At 36.7% G+C, this 13,899-nt stretch overlaps 1 protein-coding gene across 4 annotated transcripts in view; it reads left to right on the top strand.

The window, feature by feature from the left end:
- TOPBP1 (DNA topoisomerase II binding protein 1) overlaps positions 1–13,899 on the top strand; it is a 62,145-nt gene that overhangs the window by 19,333 nt on the left and 28,913 nt on the right. For all 4 annotated transcript variants that reach the window (XM_086674317.1, XM_086674318.1, XM_086674320.1 and 1 more), the window contains 4 exons: positions 1,578–1,894; positions 2,546–2,718; positions 6,708–6,919; positions 8,382–8,668. In XM_086674317.1, the coding sequence (XP_086530443.1) occupies positions 1,578–1,894; positions 2,546–2,718; positions 6,708–6,919; positions 8,382–8,668 (989 nt within the window). The remainder of the gene's footprint in view (positions 1–1,577; positions 1,895–2,545; positions 2,719–6,707; positions 6,920–8,381; positions 8,669–13,899) is intronic.

The raw sequence follows: 13,899 nt of genomic DNA, 5'->3' as shown, positions 1-13,899 counted from the left end.
TTATATGGCAATAGTTTAAAAATTACAGTGTTAATATCTGTTGGAGATGAGGATAGAAATGAGAAGGTGGCACTGTAACAGTGTTATGGGTTCTGAAGTCAGACAGCCTTTGATTTATATATCATTTCTGCAGTTAACTGTATGACTTTAGGCACATTACTTAACTTCTTTAATCCTGAGATTCCTCTTGAAGAAAGGCTATAGATATACTAGTATTATCAACCTCATAGTGTCATGAGCACTAATTACATGTATGTGCTTTACATGTACATGAATAAATGAAGAATCCGTGAATAGCTTCCAGGCTTGTTGAGATCCCATAAAGCAGTGGCAAACTCGTCTTGTAAAGGACAGGATGGTAAATACTATAGTCTTTGTCAGTCACATTCTGTCTCTGTATGTATTTTATTTTGTTTTGATTATGTTTTTACAACCATTTAAAAATGCAAAAACCATTTTTTTTTTTTAATGTTTATTTTTGAGAGAGAGAGACAGAGCATGAGCAGGGAAAGGGCAGAGAGAGAGGGAGACACAGAATTTGAAGCAGTTTCCAGGCTCTGAGCTGTCGGCACAGAGCCTGACATGGGGCTTGAACCTGCGAACCATGAGATCATTACCTGAGCCGAAGTCAGATGCTTAACCGCCTGAGCCACCCAGGTGCCCCTAAAAACCATTTTTTTTTTTTTCAACGTTTATTTATTTTTGCGACAGAGAGAGACAGAGCATGAACGGGAGAGGGGCAGAGAGAGAGGGAGACACAGAATCGGAAACAGGCTCCAGGCTCTGAGCCATCAGCCCAGAGCCTGACACGGGGCTCGAACTCACGGACCGCGAGATCGTGACCTGGCTGAAGTCGGACGCTCAACCGACTGCGCCACCCAGGCGCCCCTAAAAACCATTTTTAACTCACAGGCTGTGAGCCCAGTTTGACCCCTAACCTGTAGTTTGCCAATCCCTGTACATAGCACCACTAGGGTTTCTAAAAACCTTACCGAGTTTTGCCCTTTTAAACTTTTAGCCTTGATTTGACAATGTTTATTGTATATTAGGTATTATATATTTTAGTTTCTGACATTTATGTTTTTATACACCTGTTTTTTTTTTTTTTTTCCTACCCATCTATAAGCAAACTTGATTCTAAAATGAAATAGTTGAGACCATTTGCTTGGGTTCTTAATCAGTTCTCTTAAGTCCATATAGTAGCTAAGTAGCTGCAATTTTAATATGGAAATTTTAGGAGTTTACTTCTGTTTTTTCCTTAATGATATTTTCTCAATTCTGTTGTGAATTATTAAAACAAGTTTTGGAACTGAGATAGACCCAGTTACTGGAGCTTCAAAATTTTCAACTAATTCGGAGTTTCTAGTATAGTAAGAACATTTAGAACAGTAACATGATTGCTGTTATCATTTCGAAGGTGGAAATAGTGACAATACTCTTGGTAACCAGAGGATGGGTTCATATCTTTTCTTCATTGTGTACTTACCGAGCCTTAATTTTTTTTTAAGTGTGGTCACAATTCTCAGGCTCCCTGTTACCTTTATATCTGGTAGAATACATTTCTTTGTCTCTTTCAGTTGAAGCTGCCAAGTCTGAAGTTGAGCCCTTTAATGACTCTACTCATATTTCCCTGCAAGAAGAAAACCAGTCTTCTGTCACTCATTGCCATCCTGACGCTTCTACAATTACTGAAGAAGGTTTATTTAGCCAAAAGAGTTTCCTTGTTGTGGGTTTTAGTAGTGAAAATGAATCTAATATTGCAAACGTCATAAGAGAAAATGCTGGAAAAATTGTCTCCCTTCAGAGCAGAATTGTTGCTGATTATGCTGTGGTTCCTCTGCTGGGGTGTGAAGTAGAAGCAACTGTAGGAGAAGTCGTTACAAATACGTGGCTGGTAAGAAAACCCTGGAGTAGTGGAAATGTAGTGTGGAAGGATGTCAGATGCCGGAAGTGTTCATGTGTATTTCCTAGGCAGTGCAGTGCAGTTTAGGTATATTGGTATTTATGTTTGAGCAGTTTAGATTTTGCTTTTAGCAAAAGAAATTCTAAGATCTGAAAATGTGCAAGCTTCTTGGTCCTGGTAGAGTAGAGCTTATTGTTTCCTTGGGGCCACAAGAGCAGCTTTCCTTCTAAGAAAGTTATTCCAGGTCATCTTGTACTGGTTCAGTCTTCCCTGTTTTCTCACAACCAAAGCATGACAGGCACTTTTGTATTGTTGCTTGTTACTGGCTGAACACTGGTAACTTCACCATTTTTTTTTTAAGTTTACAAGAATTAAAAGAATTTATAAACTAATACTTTGGAAGACATTAAATTTAAAGCAATATTTCCTAATTTTGGTGATAAACCTGACTGATCTTAATATCCTATACAATTTGATTTTTTTAAATTATAATTTGGAATATATTGAGAATGAGCATACACAAGGTTATATTAAAGTAAAATTGCTTTTCATCTAAACTAAAATTACTGTTGTAACTAACCCAGTATTAACCACTGGTTGCTCATTTCAGGTTGCTGTTATTGTTTCTCTTGTTTTTAAAAGGTAACTTGCATAGACTATCAGACTTTAGTTGATCCGAAGTCAAATCCTCTCTTCGTGCCAGTCTCAGTAATGGCAGGAATGACTCCTTTAGAGGATTGTGTTATTTCATTCAGCCAGTGTGCAGGAGCCGAAAAAGATTCGTTGATATTCTTAGCAAAACGCCTTGGAGCAAGGTATGAGGTATTTTTCACACACCTACTATCATGGTGTACTTTTTATGCTTTTGACTTAATTGGTGAATATTCAAATTGGAATTAGGCTGAGTGTCTTTATAATATTTATAGGAATTATGTAGTGTACCTGCGTGATGGTTCAGGGTTACTAGATGGATTCCTGGCAGATGTTAAGATCACGGGCATTAATGCTTACCTACCAGGAAAGGGAAAATCTAAAGCTGATACAAGGGCCATTATTGAATATTACACATCTAAGCGTTATTCCCTTCCATGTACCATATGGATGATTGATTCTTTTTCAGTAATTCTTGGGAAGGGAAAAAAAAACCTTAAAAGTTACTTCCAAAATCCATATGAGCCCAACCCCTAAGTGAACTTTAAGTGGTGGCTGTTTTAAAAGGAAGTACCAAACTGTTATATACATGGTAAATGTAAATGGACTAAACTTTTATATTAAAAGTTCTTTTGTCTCTCAAAAATAAAAAGAAATTTTTTTAAAAAATTCTTTTAGGTTAGATCTTGAAGCAACACTTAAAATGATTTTAAACAGGAGACATACCTAAAACAAATTGATTTGAGAACATCTCAGAAAAAAAAAAAAAGATGGGCAAAGGTATGTCAAAGAAATGCAAACAAAAAGAAAGAAGGAGTTGCAGTTCTAATGCCAGACAAGTTTGGGTTCAATTAAAAAGGTGTTAAATAAGAAAAAGAATAGCACCGTAAGTAAAGAGCTATTTACACTGAAGGTTTTATTTACACACACACACACACACACCACAAAGAACATGACTGTCATGCATAAGACAAAACTTAGGAGATAGGAGGTGGAATCAACAGGAATACATGACTTGTAGGAGACTTTAACTCTCATCTTTTACTTCATGACAGGTCAAATAGAAAACAGGGAAAGATCTAGATTTCAGTAGCATAGTCCCCTATCCTGAAAAAGTGAATATACCTTTTCCAGTGCCTGTGGAACACTTATAAACATTGCCTGTGAAATTGGCCACAAAGAAAACCTCAGTAAATTTCCTAAACTAGAAAGAGCACAGACCATATTCTCTAATCACAGTGCAAAAAGATTAGAAATGAGTAGTAGAAATAGAAAATGAAAAGATCTTATTAACTGGACATTTTAGAACTGTTTTTCATAACTCTTGGTTCCAAGAGGAATTCAAAACCATTTATATACCTAGAAATCATTATCAACCGAATGGTAATAAGCAATTCCAGTGCCTAGATTGTGATGTTAAAAATACCATTTCCCACTAAAAGAAATTGAAATGTAAAGAAATGATTAAGTTCACAAAAGGTGCCAGTAAGTCTGGAATATTGTCAGACCAGATAGCAAGGACTACTAAGGAAGTTGTGTGCAAAGGACCTCCACTGGCCAAAGACAGGAAAATTTATGTGTCACCAGAGATCATAATGGCAGTGGATGCAAACACTTAAATTATATTAAATGAAGACTTTATAATGACACCAAAGAAAGCTAATTGGTCATGTTGAAAGATGCTAGGAAACCAGCTCTTTTTTCTTTCTTTCTTTCTTTCTTTCTTTCTTTCTTTCTTTCTTTCTTTCTTTCTTTCTTTCTTTCTTTCTTTCTTTCTTTTTCTTTTCTTTTCTTTTCTTTTCTTTTCTTTTCTTTTCTTTTCTTTTCTTTTCTTTTCTTTTTCTTTTTCTTTTTCTTTTTCTTTTTCTTTTTCTTTTGTGAGAGAGAGAGAAATGAGGCTCACTCGATGTGGGGCTTGGGCTCACCTGAAGCAGGACCAGCTCATTATTTTGAAAGTGTTAGATAAAGAGAAAGGATCAAGTATTTATCCAGTCTTTCCTATGTAATCGGTATCAGAGTACCATAATAACGGATAAGACAGAGTTTCCCTTTCAGAGGTATTCCAACAAATAAATGAAGGATAGGGTTATAACTCATAATATCATATATGATATATATGATAGCATCGAGCCTTGAAAATCAGTAATCACATAATAAAGAGGAAAACAGACATTATATGTCTCTTAATGTAGAGCATAGTGCCACCTTGAAGTGGCCTTACCACAGTGATGTGCCGTCAGTCTGATGAAGCCTTTAGATTCAACTACTGATTCATAGGAAGTAGGAGAGTAGTATGTTAAACTAGAGCATAGAATGCAGTCAGCAAAATCAGACTTGGAGATAACCTTATGTTATAAATAATACAGTGTCTTCACAAATATACATTAAGAGGATAGGGAAAAGGACGAATCCTATAAGCTAAAAGACCAAAACAAGCAAACATGTAGGGTGCCTGCATGGCTCAGTCAATTTAGCATTAAGACTCTTTGATTTCAGTTCAGGTCATGATCTCACAGTTCATGAGGTCAAGCCCCATGTTGGGCTCAGTGCTGACAGTGTGGAGCCTGCTTGGGATTCTCATTCTCTCTCTCTCTCTGCCCCTCGTCTGCTTGCGCACTCGCTCGCTCTCTCTCCCTCTCTCTTTCTCAAAAATAAACTTTACTTATATAGATTTAGTGTTTAAGGATGCACTCTGTGATAAACCTAGAAGGTAAGGAGTGATTACCATAAATACCCAAATAGTGGCTACTGTTATTAAGAAGGGAGGGATGGTGGGGTTGTAATTGAGTAAGGGACATGTTGGAAAGGTTCTGGAGTGGCTGGCAAGATTCTGTCATCTGATGTAGGTAGTAGATACAAGGGTTTTCACCTTATAATAATGCTCTAAATTATATATTTCCTTTTTTGTTGTGTCCTGTATTTGAATTATACTAAACAATAAAAAACGTTTAAAAAAAACCCTGAAGTTGCATGGGGTGCGTAGGAGGCTCAGTCAGTTAAGCATCCAACTTCGGCTCAGATCATGATCTCACGGTGCATGGGGTCGAGCCCCACGTCAGGCTCTGTGCTGAGAGCTATGAACCTGGAGCCTGCTTTGGATTCTTTGTCTTCCTTTCTCTGCCCTTCCTCCACTTGTGCTCGCTCGCTCGCTCTCTCTCTCTCTCTCTCTCTCAAAAATGCATAAATACTAAAAACAAAACCCTGAAGTTGTAGAAAATCTAGAAAGTAACAATAGCAAAAGAATGAGATCAGACTCCATGGGGTAGACCAAAGCAATGCTCAGAGAAAAATGCAGTAAAATGGCTATGTAGGAAACTAATATACAGAAACCATTGACATTCATACAACCAGTTAGAAAAGCTAATGAAAGCTAAGGTTACAATGAGAGATAAAATACCAACAGATTTAACATGAAACTTGGAAGACTTATAGAAGCTTATAAAACTCTATTAAGGGAACAATAGAAAAGATACACATGTTCTTGGAAAGAAGATTATAAAGTTTCTATTTCCCCTACATTGATATATAAATTTAACATCCCAGTAAAAGTACCATCCAAAGTTTTTAGGGAGGGCAATAAGCAAACATTCTTAATTTCATTAGAAAAGGTTAGAAGCAGGAAAGTTGTGAGATGGAGCCCCACATTGGTCTCTGTGCTGGGCATGGAGCCTGCTTGGGATTCTCTCTTTACCTCTCTCTCTCTGTGCCCTATCCTGCCCCAAAATAAATAAACATTTTTTTTAAAAGGGTATCAAATGAGATTATGTGTGAAGATGCTTTGGGAAGACATAGTGAGCTAGAAAGATGAGCAGTCAGTTAAGCATCCAACTGTTATTCATAACCTTTCTATGCTCCCTAGTTCCATGCCTCCTTTTGGGAAGAAAGGCCAAGGTGGGTAGGTGAGACTAAGGAGGTAATTTTCCTGGTTAGTTCTTGAAAGTCTAATTTGCTAATGTTGTTATAAAAAGTTTTATTGTAGCAATGCATTTTTACCTTGGAGTAAGCATTTGTAAGAGGATTCTTAAGTGTATCAAATTTTTATCAGCAAGTATGATCTTAGAACGCTAACAACAGTTGTATTAGAAACTTTCTTCTTAGTTTGCACACTAGTTGTATATATGACCATTTGCTTTTATTTAAATATACTTTTCAGCGTTCAAGAATACTTTGTTCGCAAATCCAATGCAAAGAAAGGCATGTTTGCCAGTACACATCTTGTATTGAAGGAACCAAGTGGTTCTAAATACGAAGCTGCCAAGAAGTGGAATTTACCGGCAGTCAACATATCATGGCTATTGGAGACTGCTAGAACGGGAAAGAGAGCAAATGAAAGCCATTTTCTGATTGAAAAGTCAACTAAAGAAGGTTAGTACTTTTATTTTGTTCTTTTGTATGTATTTTTACAATTGGATGGTTCCTGGAATATGAATGTGCCAAAGCTTGTTTTTAGGAAAGTTCATTGAGTTTTGCTTTTCACATCGCATGTAGTGCATGTGATACTGAACATTCCTTATCGGGTGGCAAAATAAACATGTTCATAGCACAGATGTTTAATTTGTATCTCCTCTCCACTGTAGGTACTGTCTGAAAGCTGGAAGATATAAAACAACCTTCTAGCAATCTAGGGTCTCAACGTTTGAAGCCTTAAGATGTGGGCTTGGATCCCATTTACTGTTCCTTCTGTGGCTCACACTGACTATAATTCATGTGCTCTCCCTTCCTCTCCTCTTCGGACTTTTACATCTTTTCTCTAGCCTACTTCGTGCTTACCTCTTCATCCTTATCTTTCAGTTCTCAGCTGGAATGTCACTTTCCCTGGGAAACCTTCCTTAATCCACCAAGTACAGCCTTTGGCCAAAACTCCCTTCATTATGCCTTTTATACTTCTGATCCCAATATCCTAATTCTAGTTTGCTTTTGTGTCTTCCCACTCATTATAAGCTCTGAAAGGGCAAAAAATATGCATGTCTTGTGCATTATATATTTTTCCTTGGCTAGCACTGGGCTGGCATGGCCTAGCCATCTAATTGTTTTTGTTAAATATTGAAAAAAGATAAGCGGATGGAAAGACACGGTAGCTTCTCTTCTAAGGTGATGGCATCTCTGTGCAAACTTCAGGGTCAAATCAGTATCTTGGGATTAGCTCTCAGAGCCATTACTTACCCAGACAGACTGGAAATTTTACAACTGAGGCAAAGTGATGTTTAGGACATATTAAGATTTCACTAAGGACTTTCCAAAAACTCCACTGTATTTGTTAACTCAGAGTACACATAATTGGGATTTTTTTTTTTTTTTAACTCTGCCATTGACTTAAGATGACACTTAGATAATTTTTGGCAAATCGTGAGCTTTATTGAGAATATTTCAAGTTAAACAAGATGAAATAGAAAATTTCATTAATTGTTTCAGCTGATGTGCTTTGTCTAATTCAACATAGATTTTAATACATCATTTTGTTTTGTTTTGTTTTGTTTTATTTTTGAAAAGTGGGCATATGGGGGCACTTGGATGGTTCAGTCTGTTAAGCGTCCAGCTTCAGCTCAGGCCATGATCGCACAGTTTGCGCATTCAAGCCCCATGTCGGGCTCAGCACTCTCTGCCCCTCCCTCTCTCCCTGTCTCTCTGCCCCTTCCCCCCCTCACACTTTATTTTTCTCTAAAAATAAACGTTTAAAAGGTGGGTATATATAACTGTGTTTTAAAGTATACTTGAGAATTCATGTGAAAACTAACAAGGTATAAAAGATCACTTCAGGTGTGTCTCTTTAGAGACAGGTGATGACATTAGTGGCTCACATTTGTTTCTTTTCATTTTAAATCTCTAGAACAAGGTTTGGAAACTGAAATAACAAACAGGGTGAACGTAAGCCCAGATACTGCAGAGCATCCTGTCACACACCTGGACACTCACAGGAAAACAGCCGTTACACCTTTAGATATGAACAGCTTTCAGAGTAAAGCTTTCCATGCCGTGATCTCCCAACACACCAAGCAAGTGTCTGTGTCCCCACCAGTAGGACAGCCGCTTCAGAAGGAACCCTCCTTGCATCTGGATACACCATCAAAATTTCTGTCCAAAGACAAACTCTTTAAGCCTTCCTTTGATGTGAAGGTAACGTTCATAGAAAATGGTCCTGGAGTTAACAATTTCGTAATGTATAAAGTTAAAGCTCCAAATTCTGCATCACCTCTAAAGTTTGTAGTAGTAAGTTTTGTAGAGATATTGGAAGGTAGATTCATGTTATTGAGTCCCACCATATACTCAGGGTTGAGATAACAACTGGAGATAAAATGGTGTGAAATCAGGACTGGGTTCAAGTCCTAGATCTGTCATGAACAGTGTGACTCTAGACAGATCATTTGGCATATCCAAGCATAGGTTTTTTTCTTTTGTACAAAGAGAATATCACTTGCCCTGAAAGCTCACAGATTTATCATAGGATCAAATGAAATGGTGTGATGAAATAATTTTATAAATCCTATAAACACATTGCTACTGATGTTTCAATTCTAGCAGTGCACTTGGTGCTTGCTTTCTGAGAATGTGTCTATTATCACCTTATTTTTCAGTCCTTTCCCTTGAAAAGATGAGTTAAATCTGCTTCTTTGTTTGATCTCCTGAGCACTTGGAGTATGACACCCTTTCTAAAAAAAATTCATGCACAAATCAAGAGCTCATTTGACAATAATTGGTTTCCTTTTATTCCCCAAAGATGATTTTCTTTGTTATTCCTTTAACAGCTGTTGGCCTTTCAAGTGGCTATTCCAATCGTTGTTTATGATTTTTTACTTTTTATCTATGAACCTTTGCACAAGTATAGTTATTACTCATATATTAGAGTTTGCTGATAGGGTATTAAGAAACAACATTCTAATTTTACTGGTGCGTTTTGGAGTAGGCTTATAAAGTTTACAGGTTGTTCATCTTCAGAAAATAAATATGCATTGATATTTGGACAATTTTCACCAAGCAAAACCTTTGCTGAGATCTCTTCTAAAGTAACATTTTGTACTGTGATTAGCACTGCTTGTTATGCCTTAAGAAATAGAGGAAAACCACTGGTTTGATATCTGAGATCTAGAATCAGGCCTCTGCTTTGTTTCCTACTTCTTTCAACCTCTTTAGGCTCCATCATCCCCATCTATAAAATCATGAGGTATATTTAGATGGTCTCTCAGGTCTTATAGCTCACAGATTTTGAATAGTAAATGAAATGTTATTAGTAGGCAAGACAATAGAAGAAATATTCCCAGTCATTGAGACGGTTCTTCTTTAGATAACTTTCAGAAAGGTACAAAACACACTCAAAGATTTTATTGTTTAGAGTCATAGTTTACTTAGCAGTGTTTTTCTCTTTTTGGGGGCCGGGGGGAGGTTTAGTGGTTTTTGGTGATAAAATAGTGCTTCATCTTAAAATCAGTGGTTCTTCACATTGATGTAACATGGTATATTGAAATTTTTGCTCTGAAAACAGAAGAGCCCATGGAATAATTACAAAATTGGACATATGTTAGGCCTCACATTTTAAAAATCTCCTATATAAACTTAACTTTTAATTGATATACATCAGAAAAGTACAACAAATGTGCTGCTAAATGAAGTCAGAGTTAACAGCTGGGAGGCCACTGTATATGTTCAGAAAGAGATCACTGCCAATGCCTTAGAACCTTCCTCATGCTGCTCCTCCTTACTGTTTTCTCCTTACTTCTAACACTGTAGCTTTGTTATGCTTGTTTTTGACTCTTAAATATGTCGAATTATAATATGTATTCTTTTGAGTAATTTTTTTCCTTGAGCCTTCACTTGAAAGCTGTGTCCATTTCCCTGTAACTGCAGTTCATTGATTTCATAGGTGTGTAACATTCCATTATATGGACATGCCACAATTTACATATCCATTCCACTGTTGGTGAGCATTTAGGTGGCTGCTAGATTTTTGTTACATAATGTGGACATTCTTATGCATGTCTCTTGGAATATGTGTGCATGCATTTCTTTTTGATATATGCCTAAAAGTGAAATTGCTGGGTCATATTTCAACTCGAGGGGAGACTGACAAACTGTCAAAGTGGTATACCAGTTTATACTCCTACTAGTAATGTATGAAGCACCCAGCATTCCCCATCCTTGCCAGCAAGGAATTATAAGTTGAGGTTTTTCTAACTTTTCACTTGGAAATAATTTCTAACTTACAAAAAGTTGCAAAATGAAAATACTAGAAGGAATACTCATATACCAATTGTTCAGAAATGGAGTTTTCATTACTTTCCAGATGGAAAGACTGTGTTTTTAATTTCTTATTACATAGTGATCAGAGTGTTTATTTCTGTTTCATAGAACTTACTGATTTTTTATGTGTATTCCCTGTCATATCAGTATATAATAACATTTCTTGATTTTTGAGAACATTTTGTGAGAAGATATATTCTCTATCAGGGATAGTTTTTGCTACACACACACACACACACACACACACCCGTATAGACACACATACATATATATACACACACATACATATACACAAACACACACCCCTGAAGATTAGACTTTACTGATTATGTTGTTTAGTTAGATCCTTTATAATAGTCTCTCCTAGATTTTGTTCATTTAACCCATCTCATAAGTGGTATTTTCAGGTTTCCTAATATGGCGTGTTTCTTTTTTTTTCTTGCATCACATGTGGTTTTGTTTTAGATAGGTGATTGCTATGTTAATTAGTACATAGATATTTGTAACTGTTGGTGTAACTTGGAATGTGTCCTTTGTCTCATTTAACACTTTTTGGCTTGTGAAGTCTACGTTGGTATCAGGATTCCAATCCCTGCTGTTTTATTTTCTTTGCCTTATAAATCTGTGCGTTCCTTTATTTTGGCCTTTTTGGATTGCTGTGTTTTAAATGTAGAATTAAGCATAGAACTGAGTTTTACTTTATGAGCCATTTTGAAAATTATTCTCTTTCAACTGAGGGACCTAAGCCCTTTCACATTTAATATGACTTATATTTGGTCTCAATTCTGTCATATGTTGTAATTATTTTATATCACATATGTGTGTATACTGTGTGTTGCTTCACATATTGTGTCCTCTGTTTTGGGATTTTTTTTTTCCTTTTCATATTTAGGAAAGGATTTGTTAGTTTTATTCTTATGGGGCCCTTAAGCCCCCTTCTTACTTAACCTTTTGTCAGTTTTAAATTATGTTTTGACCCCTACTTATTGCATCTGTTGCAGTCAATGATCTTATTCTGTTTCTCCATTTTTTCTCTTCCACTGTTTTTAATTATGTTTTTCTACTTTGTCAGGAACTAAAATGTTTATATAGTTTTTCAACCCATGGCCCTCACCCTTGTTTTAATCTTAACCCTACAATCAAATACGTGAAAGGCTTTCTGTCATCTTTTGGTAGGATGAAATTCATCCTCTAATAGAATACTCAGGAAGGTCACATGTGTGCAGTAGTTCCTGAGTTGTGCACATTCAGAACCTTTACCAAGGCTTTGATTATTCGACAGGTTGTAGTGTTCTTGGTTTGCATTTTTGTTTTCATGAGTTTTCTGAAAATGCTGCTCTGCTGCTTTTCTTTGTGTATATTGTTTTTGAAAATTCTGATGCCAGTCTCCATTTTTTTTGTAAGTTATTCCATCTTTTGTGCCTGAAGGCCATGTGGAGTTTTCTTTTACAAGGATATGTCTAGAATACTGATCATTCTCCATCAGTTTTCCCTAGAACATAGCAGGTTTTTAAATGTTTGGAATTCGGATCCTTCTCCAAATGTTTGGTCTGAGAGATAAGAAGAATGGAGATGCCAGTCAGCTGAGTTGAATGGAATGGATTGGGATCAGGGCCTCAGATCAAGAGTTTGTATTTTGGACACATAATGTTAGAGATGCCTGTTAGATATCCAAGTACTGTTGTCAAATAGGCAGTTACATGTAGAGCTTGAAGTTTGGGTAATGATCTGGACTAGAGAAAGAAATTTGGGAGTTGAGGTTTGTAGGTAATATTTAAAGCCATATAAAATTTAGATGCCAAGAGAGCAGAAGAAAAAAAGTCCAGGAATACTCTCAGGGGTTCACATTTAGAGGATGAAACAGCAGGGGTGACTGGAGAAGGAGCCACCTCTCTCCCAGTGAGGGGAGAGAAAGCCTGGAGATTGTCTTAGAGGTCACATAAGAAAGTATTTGAGGAAGTAGGGGTTAACTATTCAGATGCTGCTGAAAGTCAAGAGAGGTAAGAATCAAAAATTGGCCATTGGATTTAGCATTATGGAGGTCAGTGGTGATCTTAACAGGAAGAGTTTTGATGACGTGGTGTAAGTGCAAGCCAGTGTAGATTCATACAGGAATGCAGAAGTTTGGAGACATTGGATATAAACTATGCATTTGAGGAGTCTCACCCTGTAAAGGGGAACCAAGAAATGGGATGGTTGCTGTAGGGCAGAGTAGAGTTAAAAGAAGGTTGTTTTGTTTGCAAGATCGAAAAAATAACTGTGTGCCAATATGGCCAATCTAGTAGATCCAGTTGATGATGCAGACAAAACGGGAGAATTGCAAAAGCCACATCTCTGAGCTGGTACGTGCTAGGAAGTACCAGAAAGCAAGCAGTGTTAATGGCACAGGTGCAGAAAGAAGGTAGATGTGGTATGGGAGGTTCTGATTTTTTTTTTTTTTGTATGAAAAATCCTTTAAATGCTATATAGAAACCTTTAAAAATTTTTAGCAAATAGAAAGCCTTACCATGTTCTCACAGAAAAGATTGAACATTGTAAAGATCTATAAAGATAATATAAATCTTATTAAAAATGCAAGCAAAAAGAGTATTAAGAATCTAAAGAATAACTGAGGGTAAGCACTAGCCCTAATAGTTATTCATACATTGTATGAAGTTGCAGCAATTGAAGGAGTGTGTTATCACATGAGTACTCAATACACAGGATTACACCCATAGTTAGGAGAATGTATTATATGATAAAGGGGGCATTCAAATCAGGCAACTGGTTAACATCTGAGAATACACTTGGGATGAGAACTTAACCCTTACCCCTTACATCAGAATAAATTTCAGAGGATTAGATATTATTTACATACACAAAATGAAGGCATAAAAATTACAGAACAGACCTCGAAAGAGTCAGTTTGTTTTTCAGTAATCCCACCATTAGGAAGTCTTTTCTTTTTTTTTTTTTTTAAATTTTTTTTTCAACGTTTTTTTCTATTTATTTTTGGGACAGAGAGAGACAGAGCATGAACGGGGGAGGGGCAGAGAGAGAGGGAGACACAGAATCGGAAACAGGCTCCAGGCTCTGAGCCATCAGCCCAGAGCCTGACGCGGGGCTCGAACTCA

This window comes from Puma concolor, chromosome C2, assembly GCF_028749965.1.
Source record: "Puma concolor isolate L17-30 chromosome C2, mPumCon1.1.hap2, whole genome shotgun sequence".
Lineage (NCBI taxonomy): Eukaryota > Metazoa > Chordata > Mammalia > Carnivora > Felidae > Puma > Puma concolor.
This window is presented reverse-complemented; position numbering and strand designations above follow the sequence as displayed.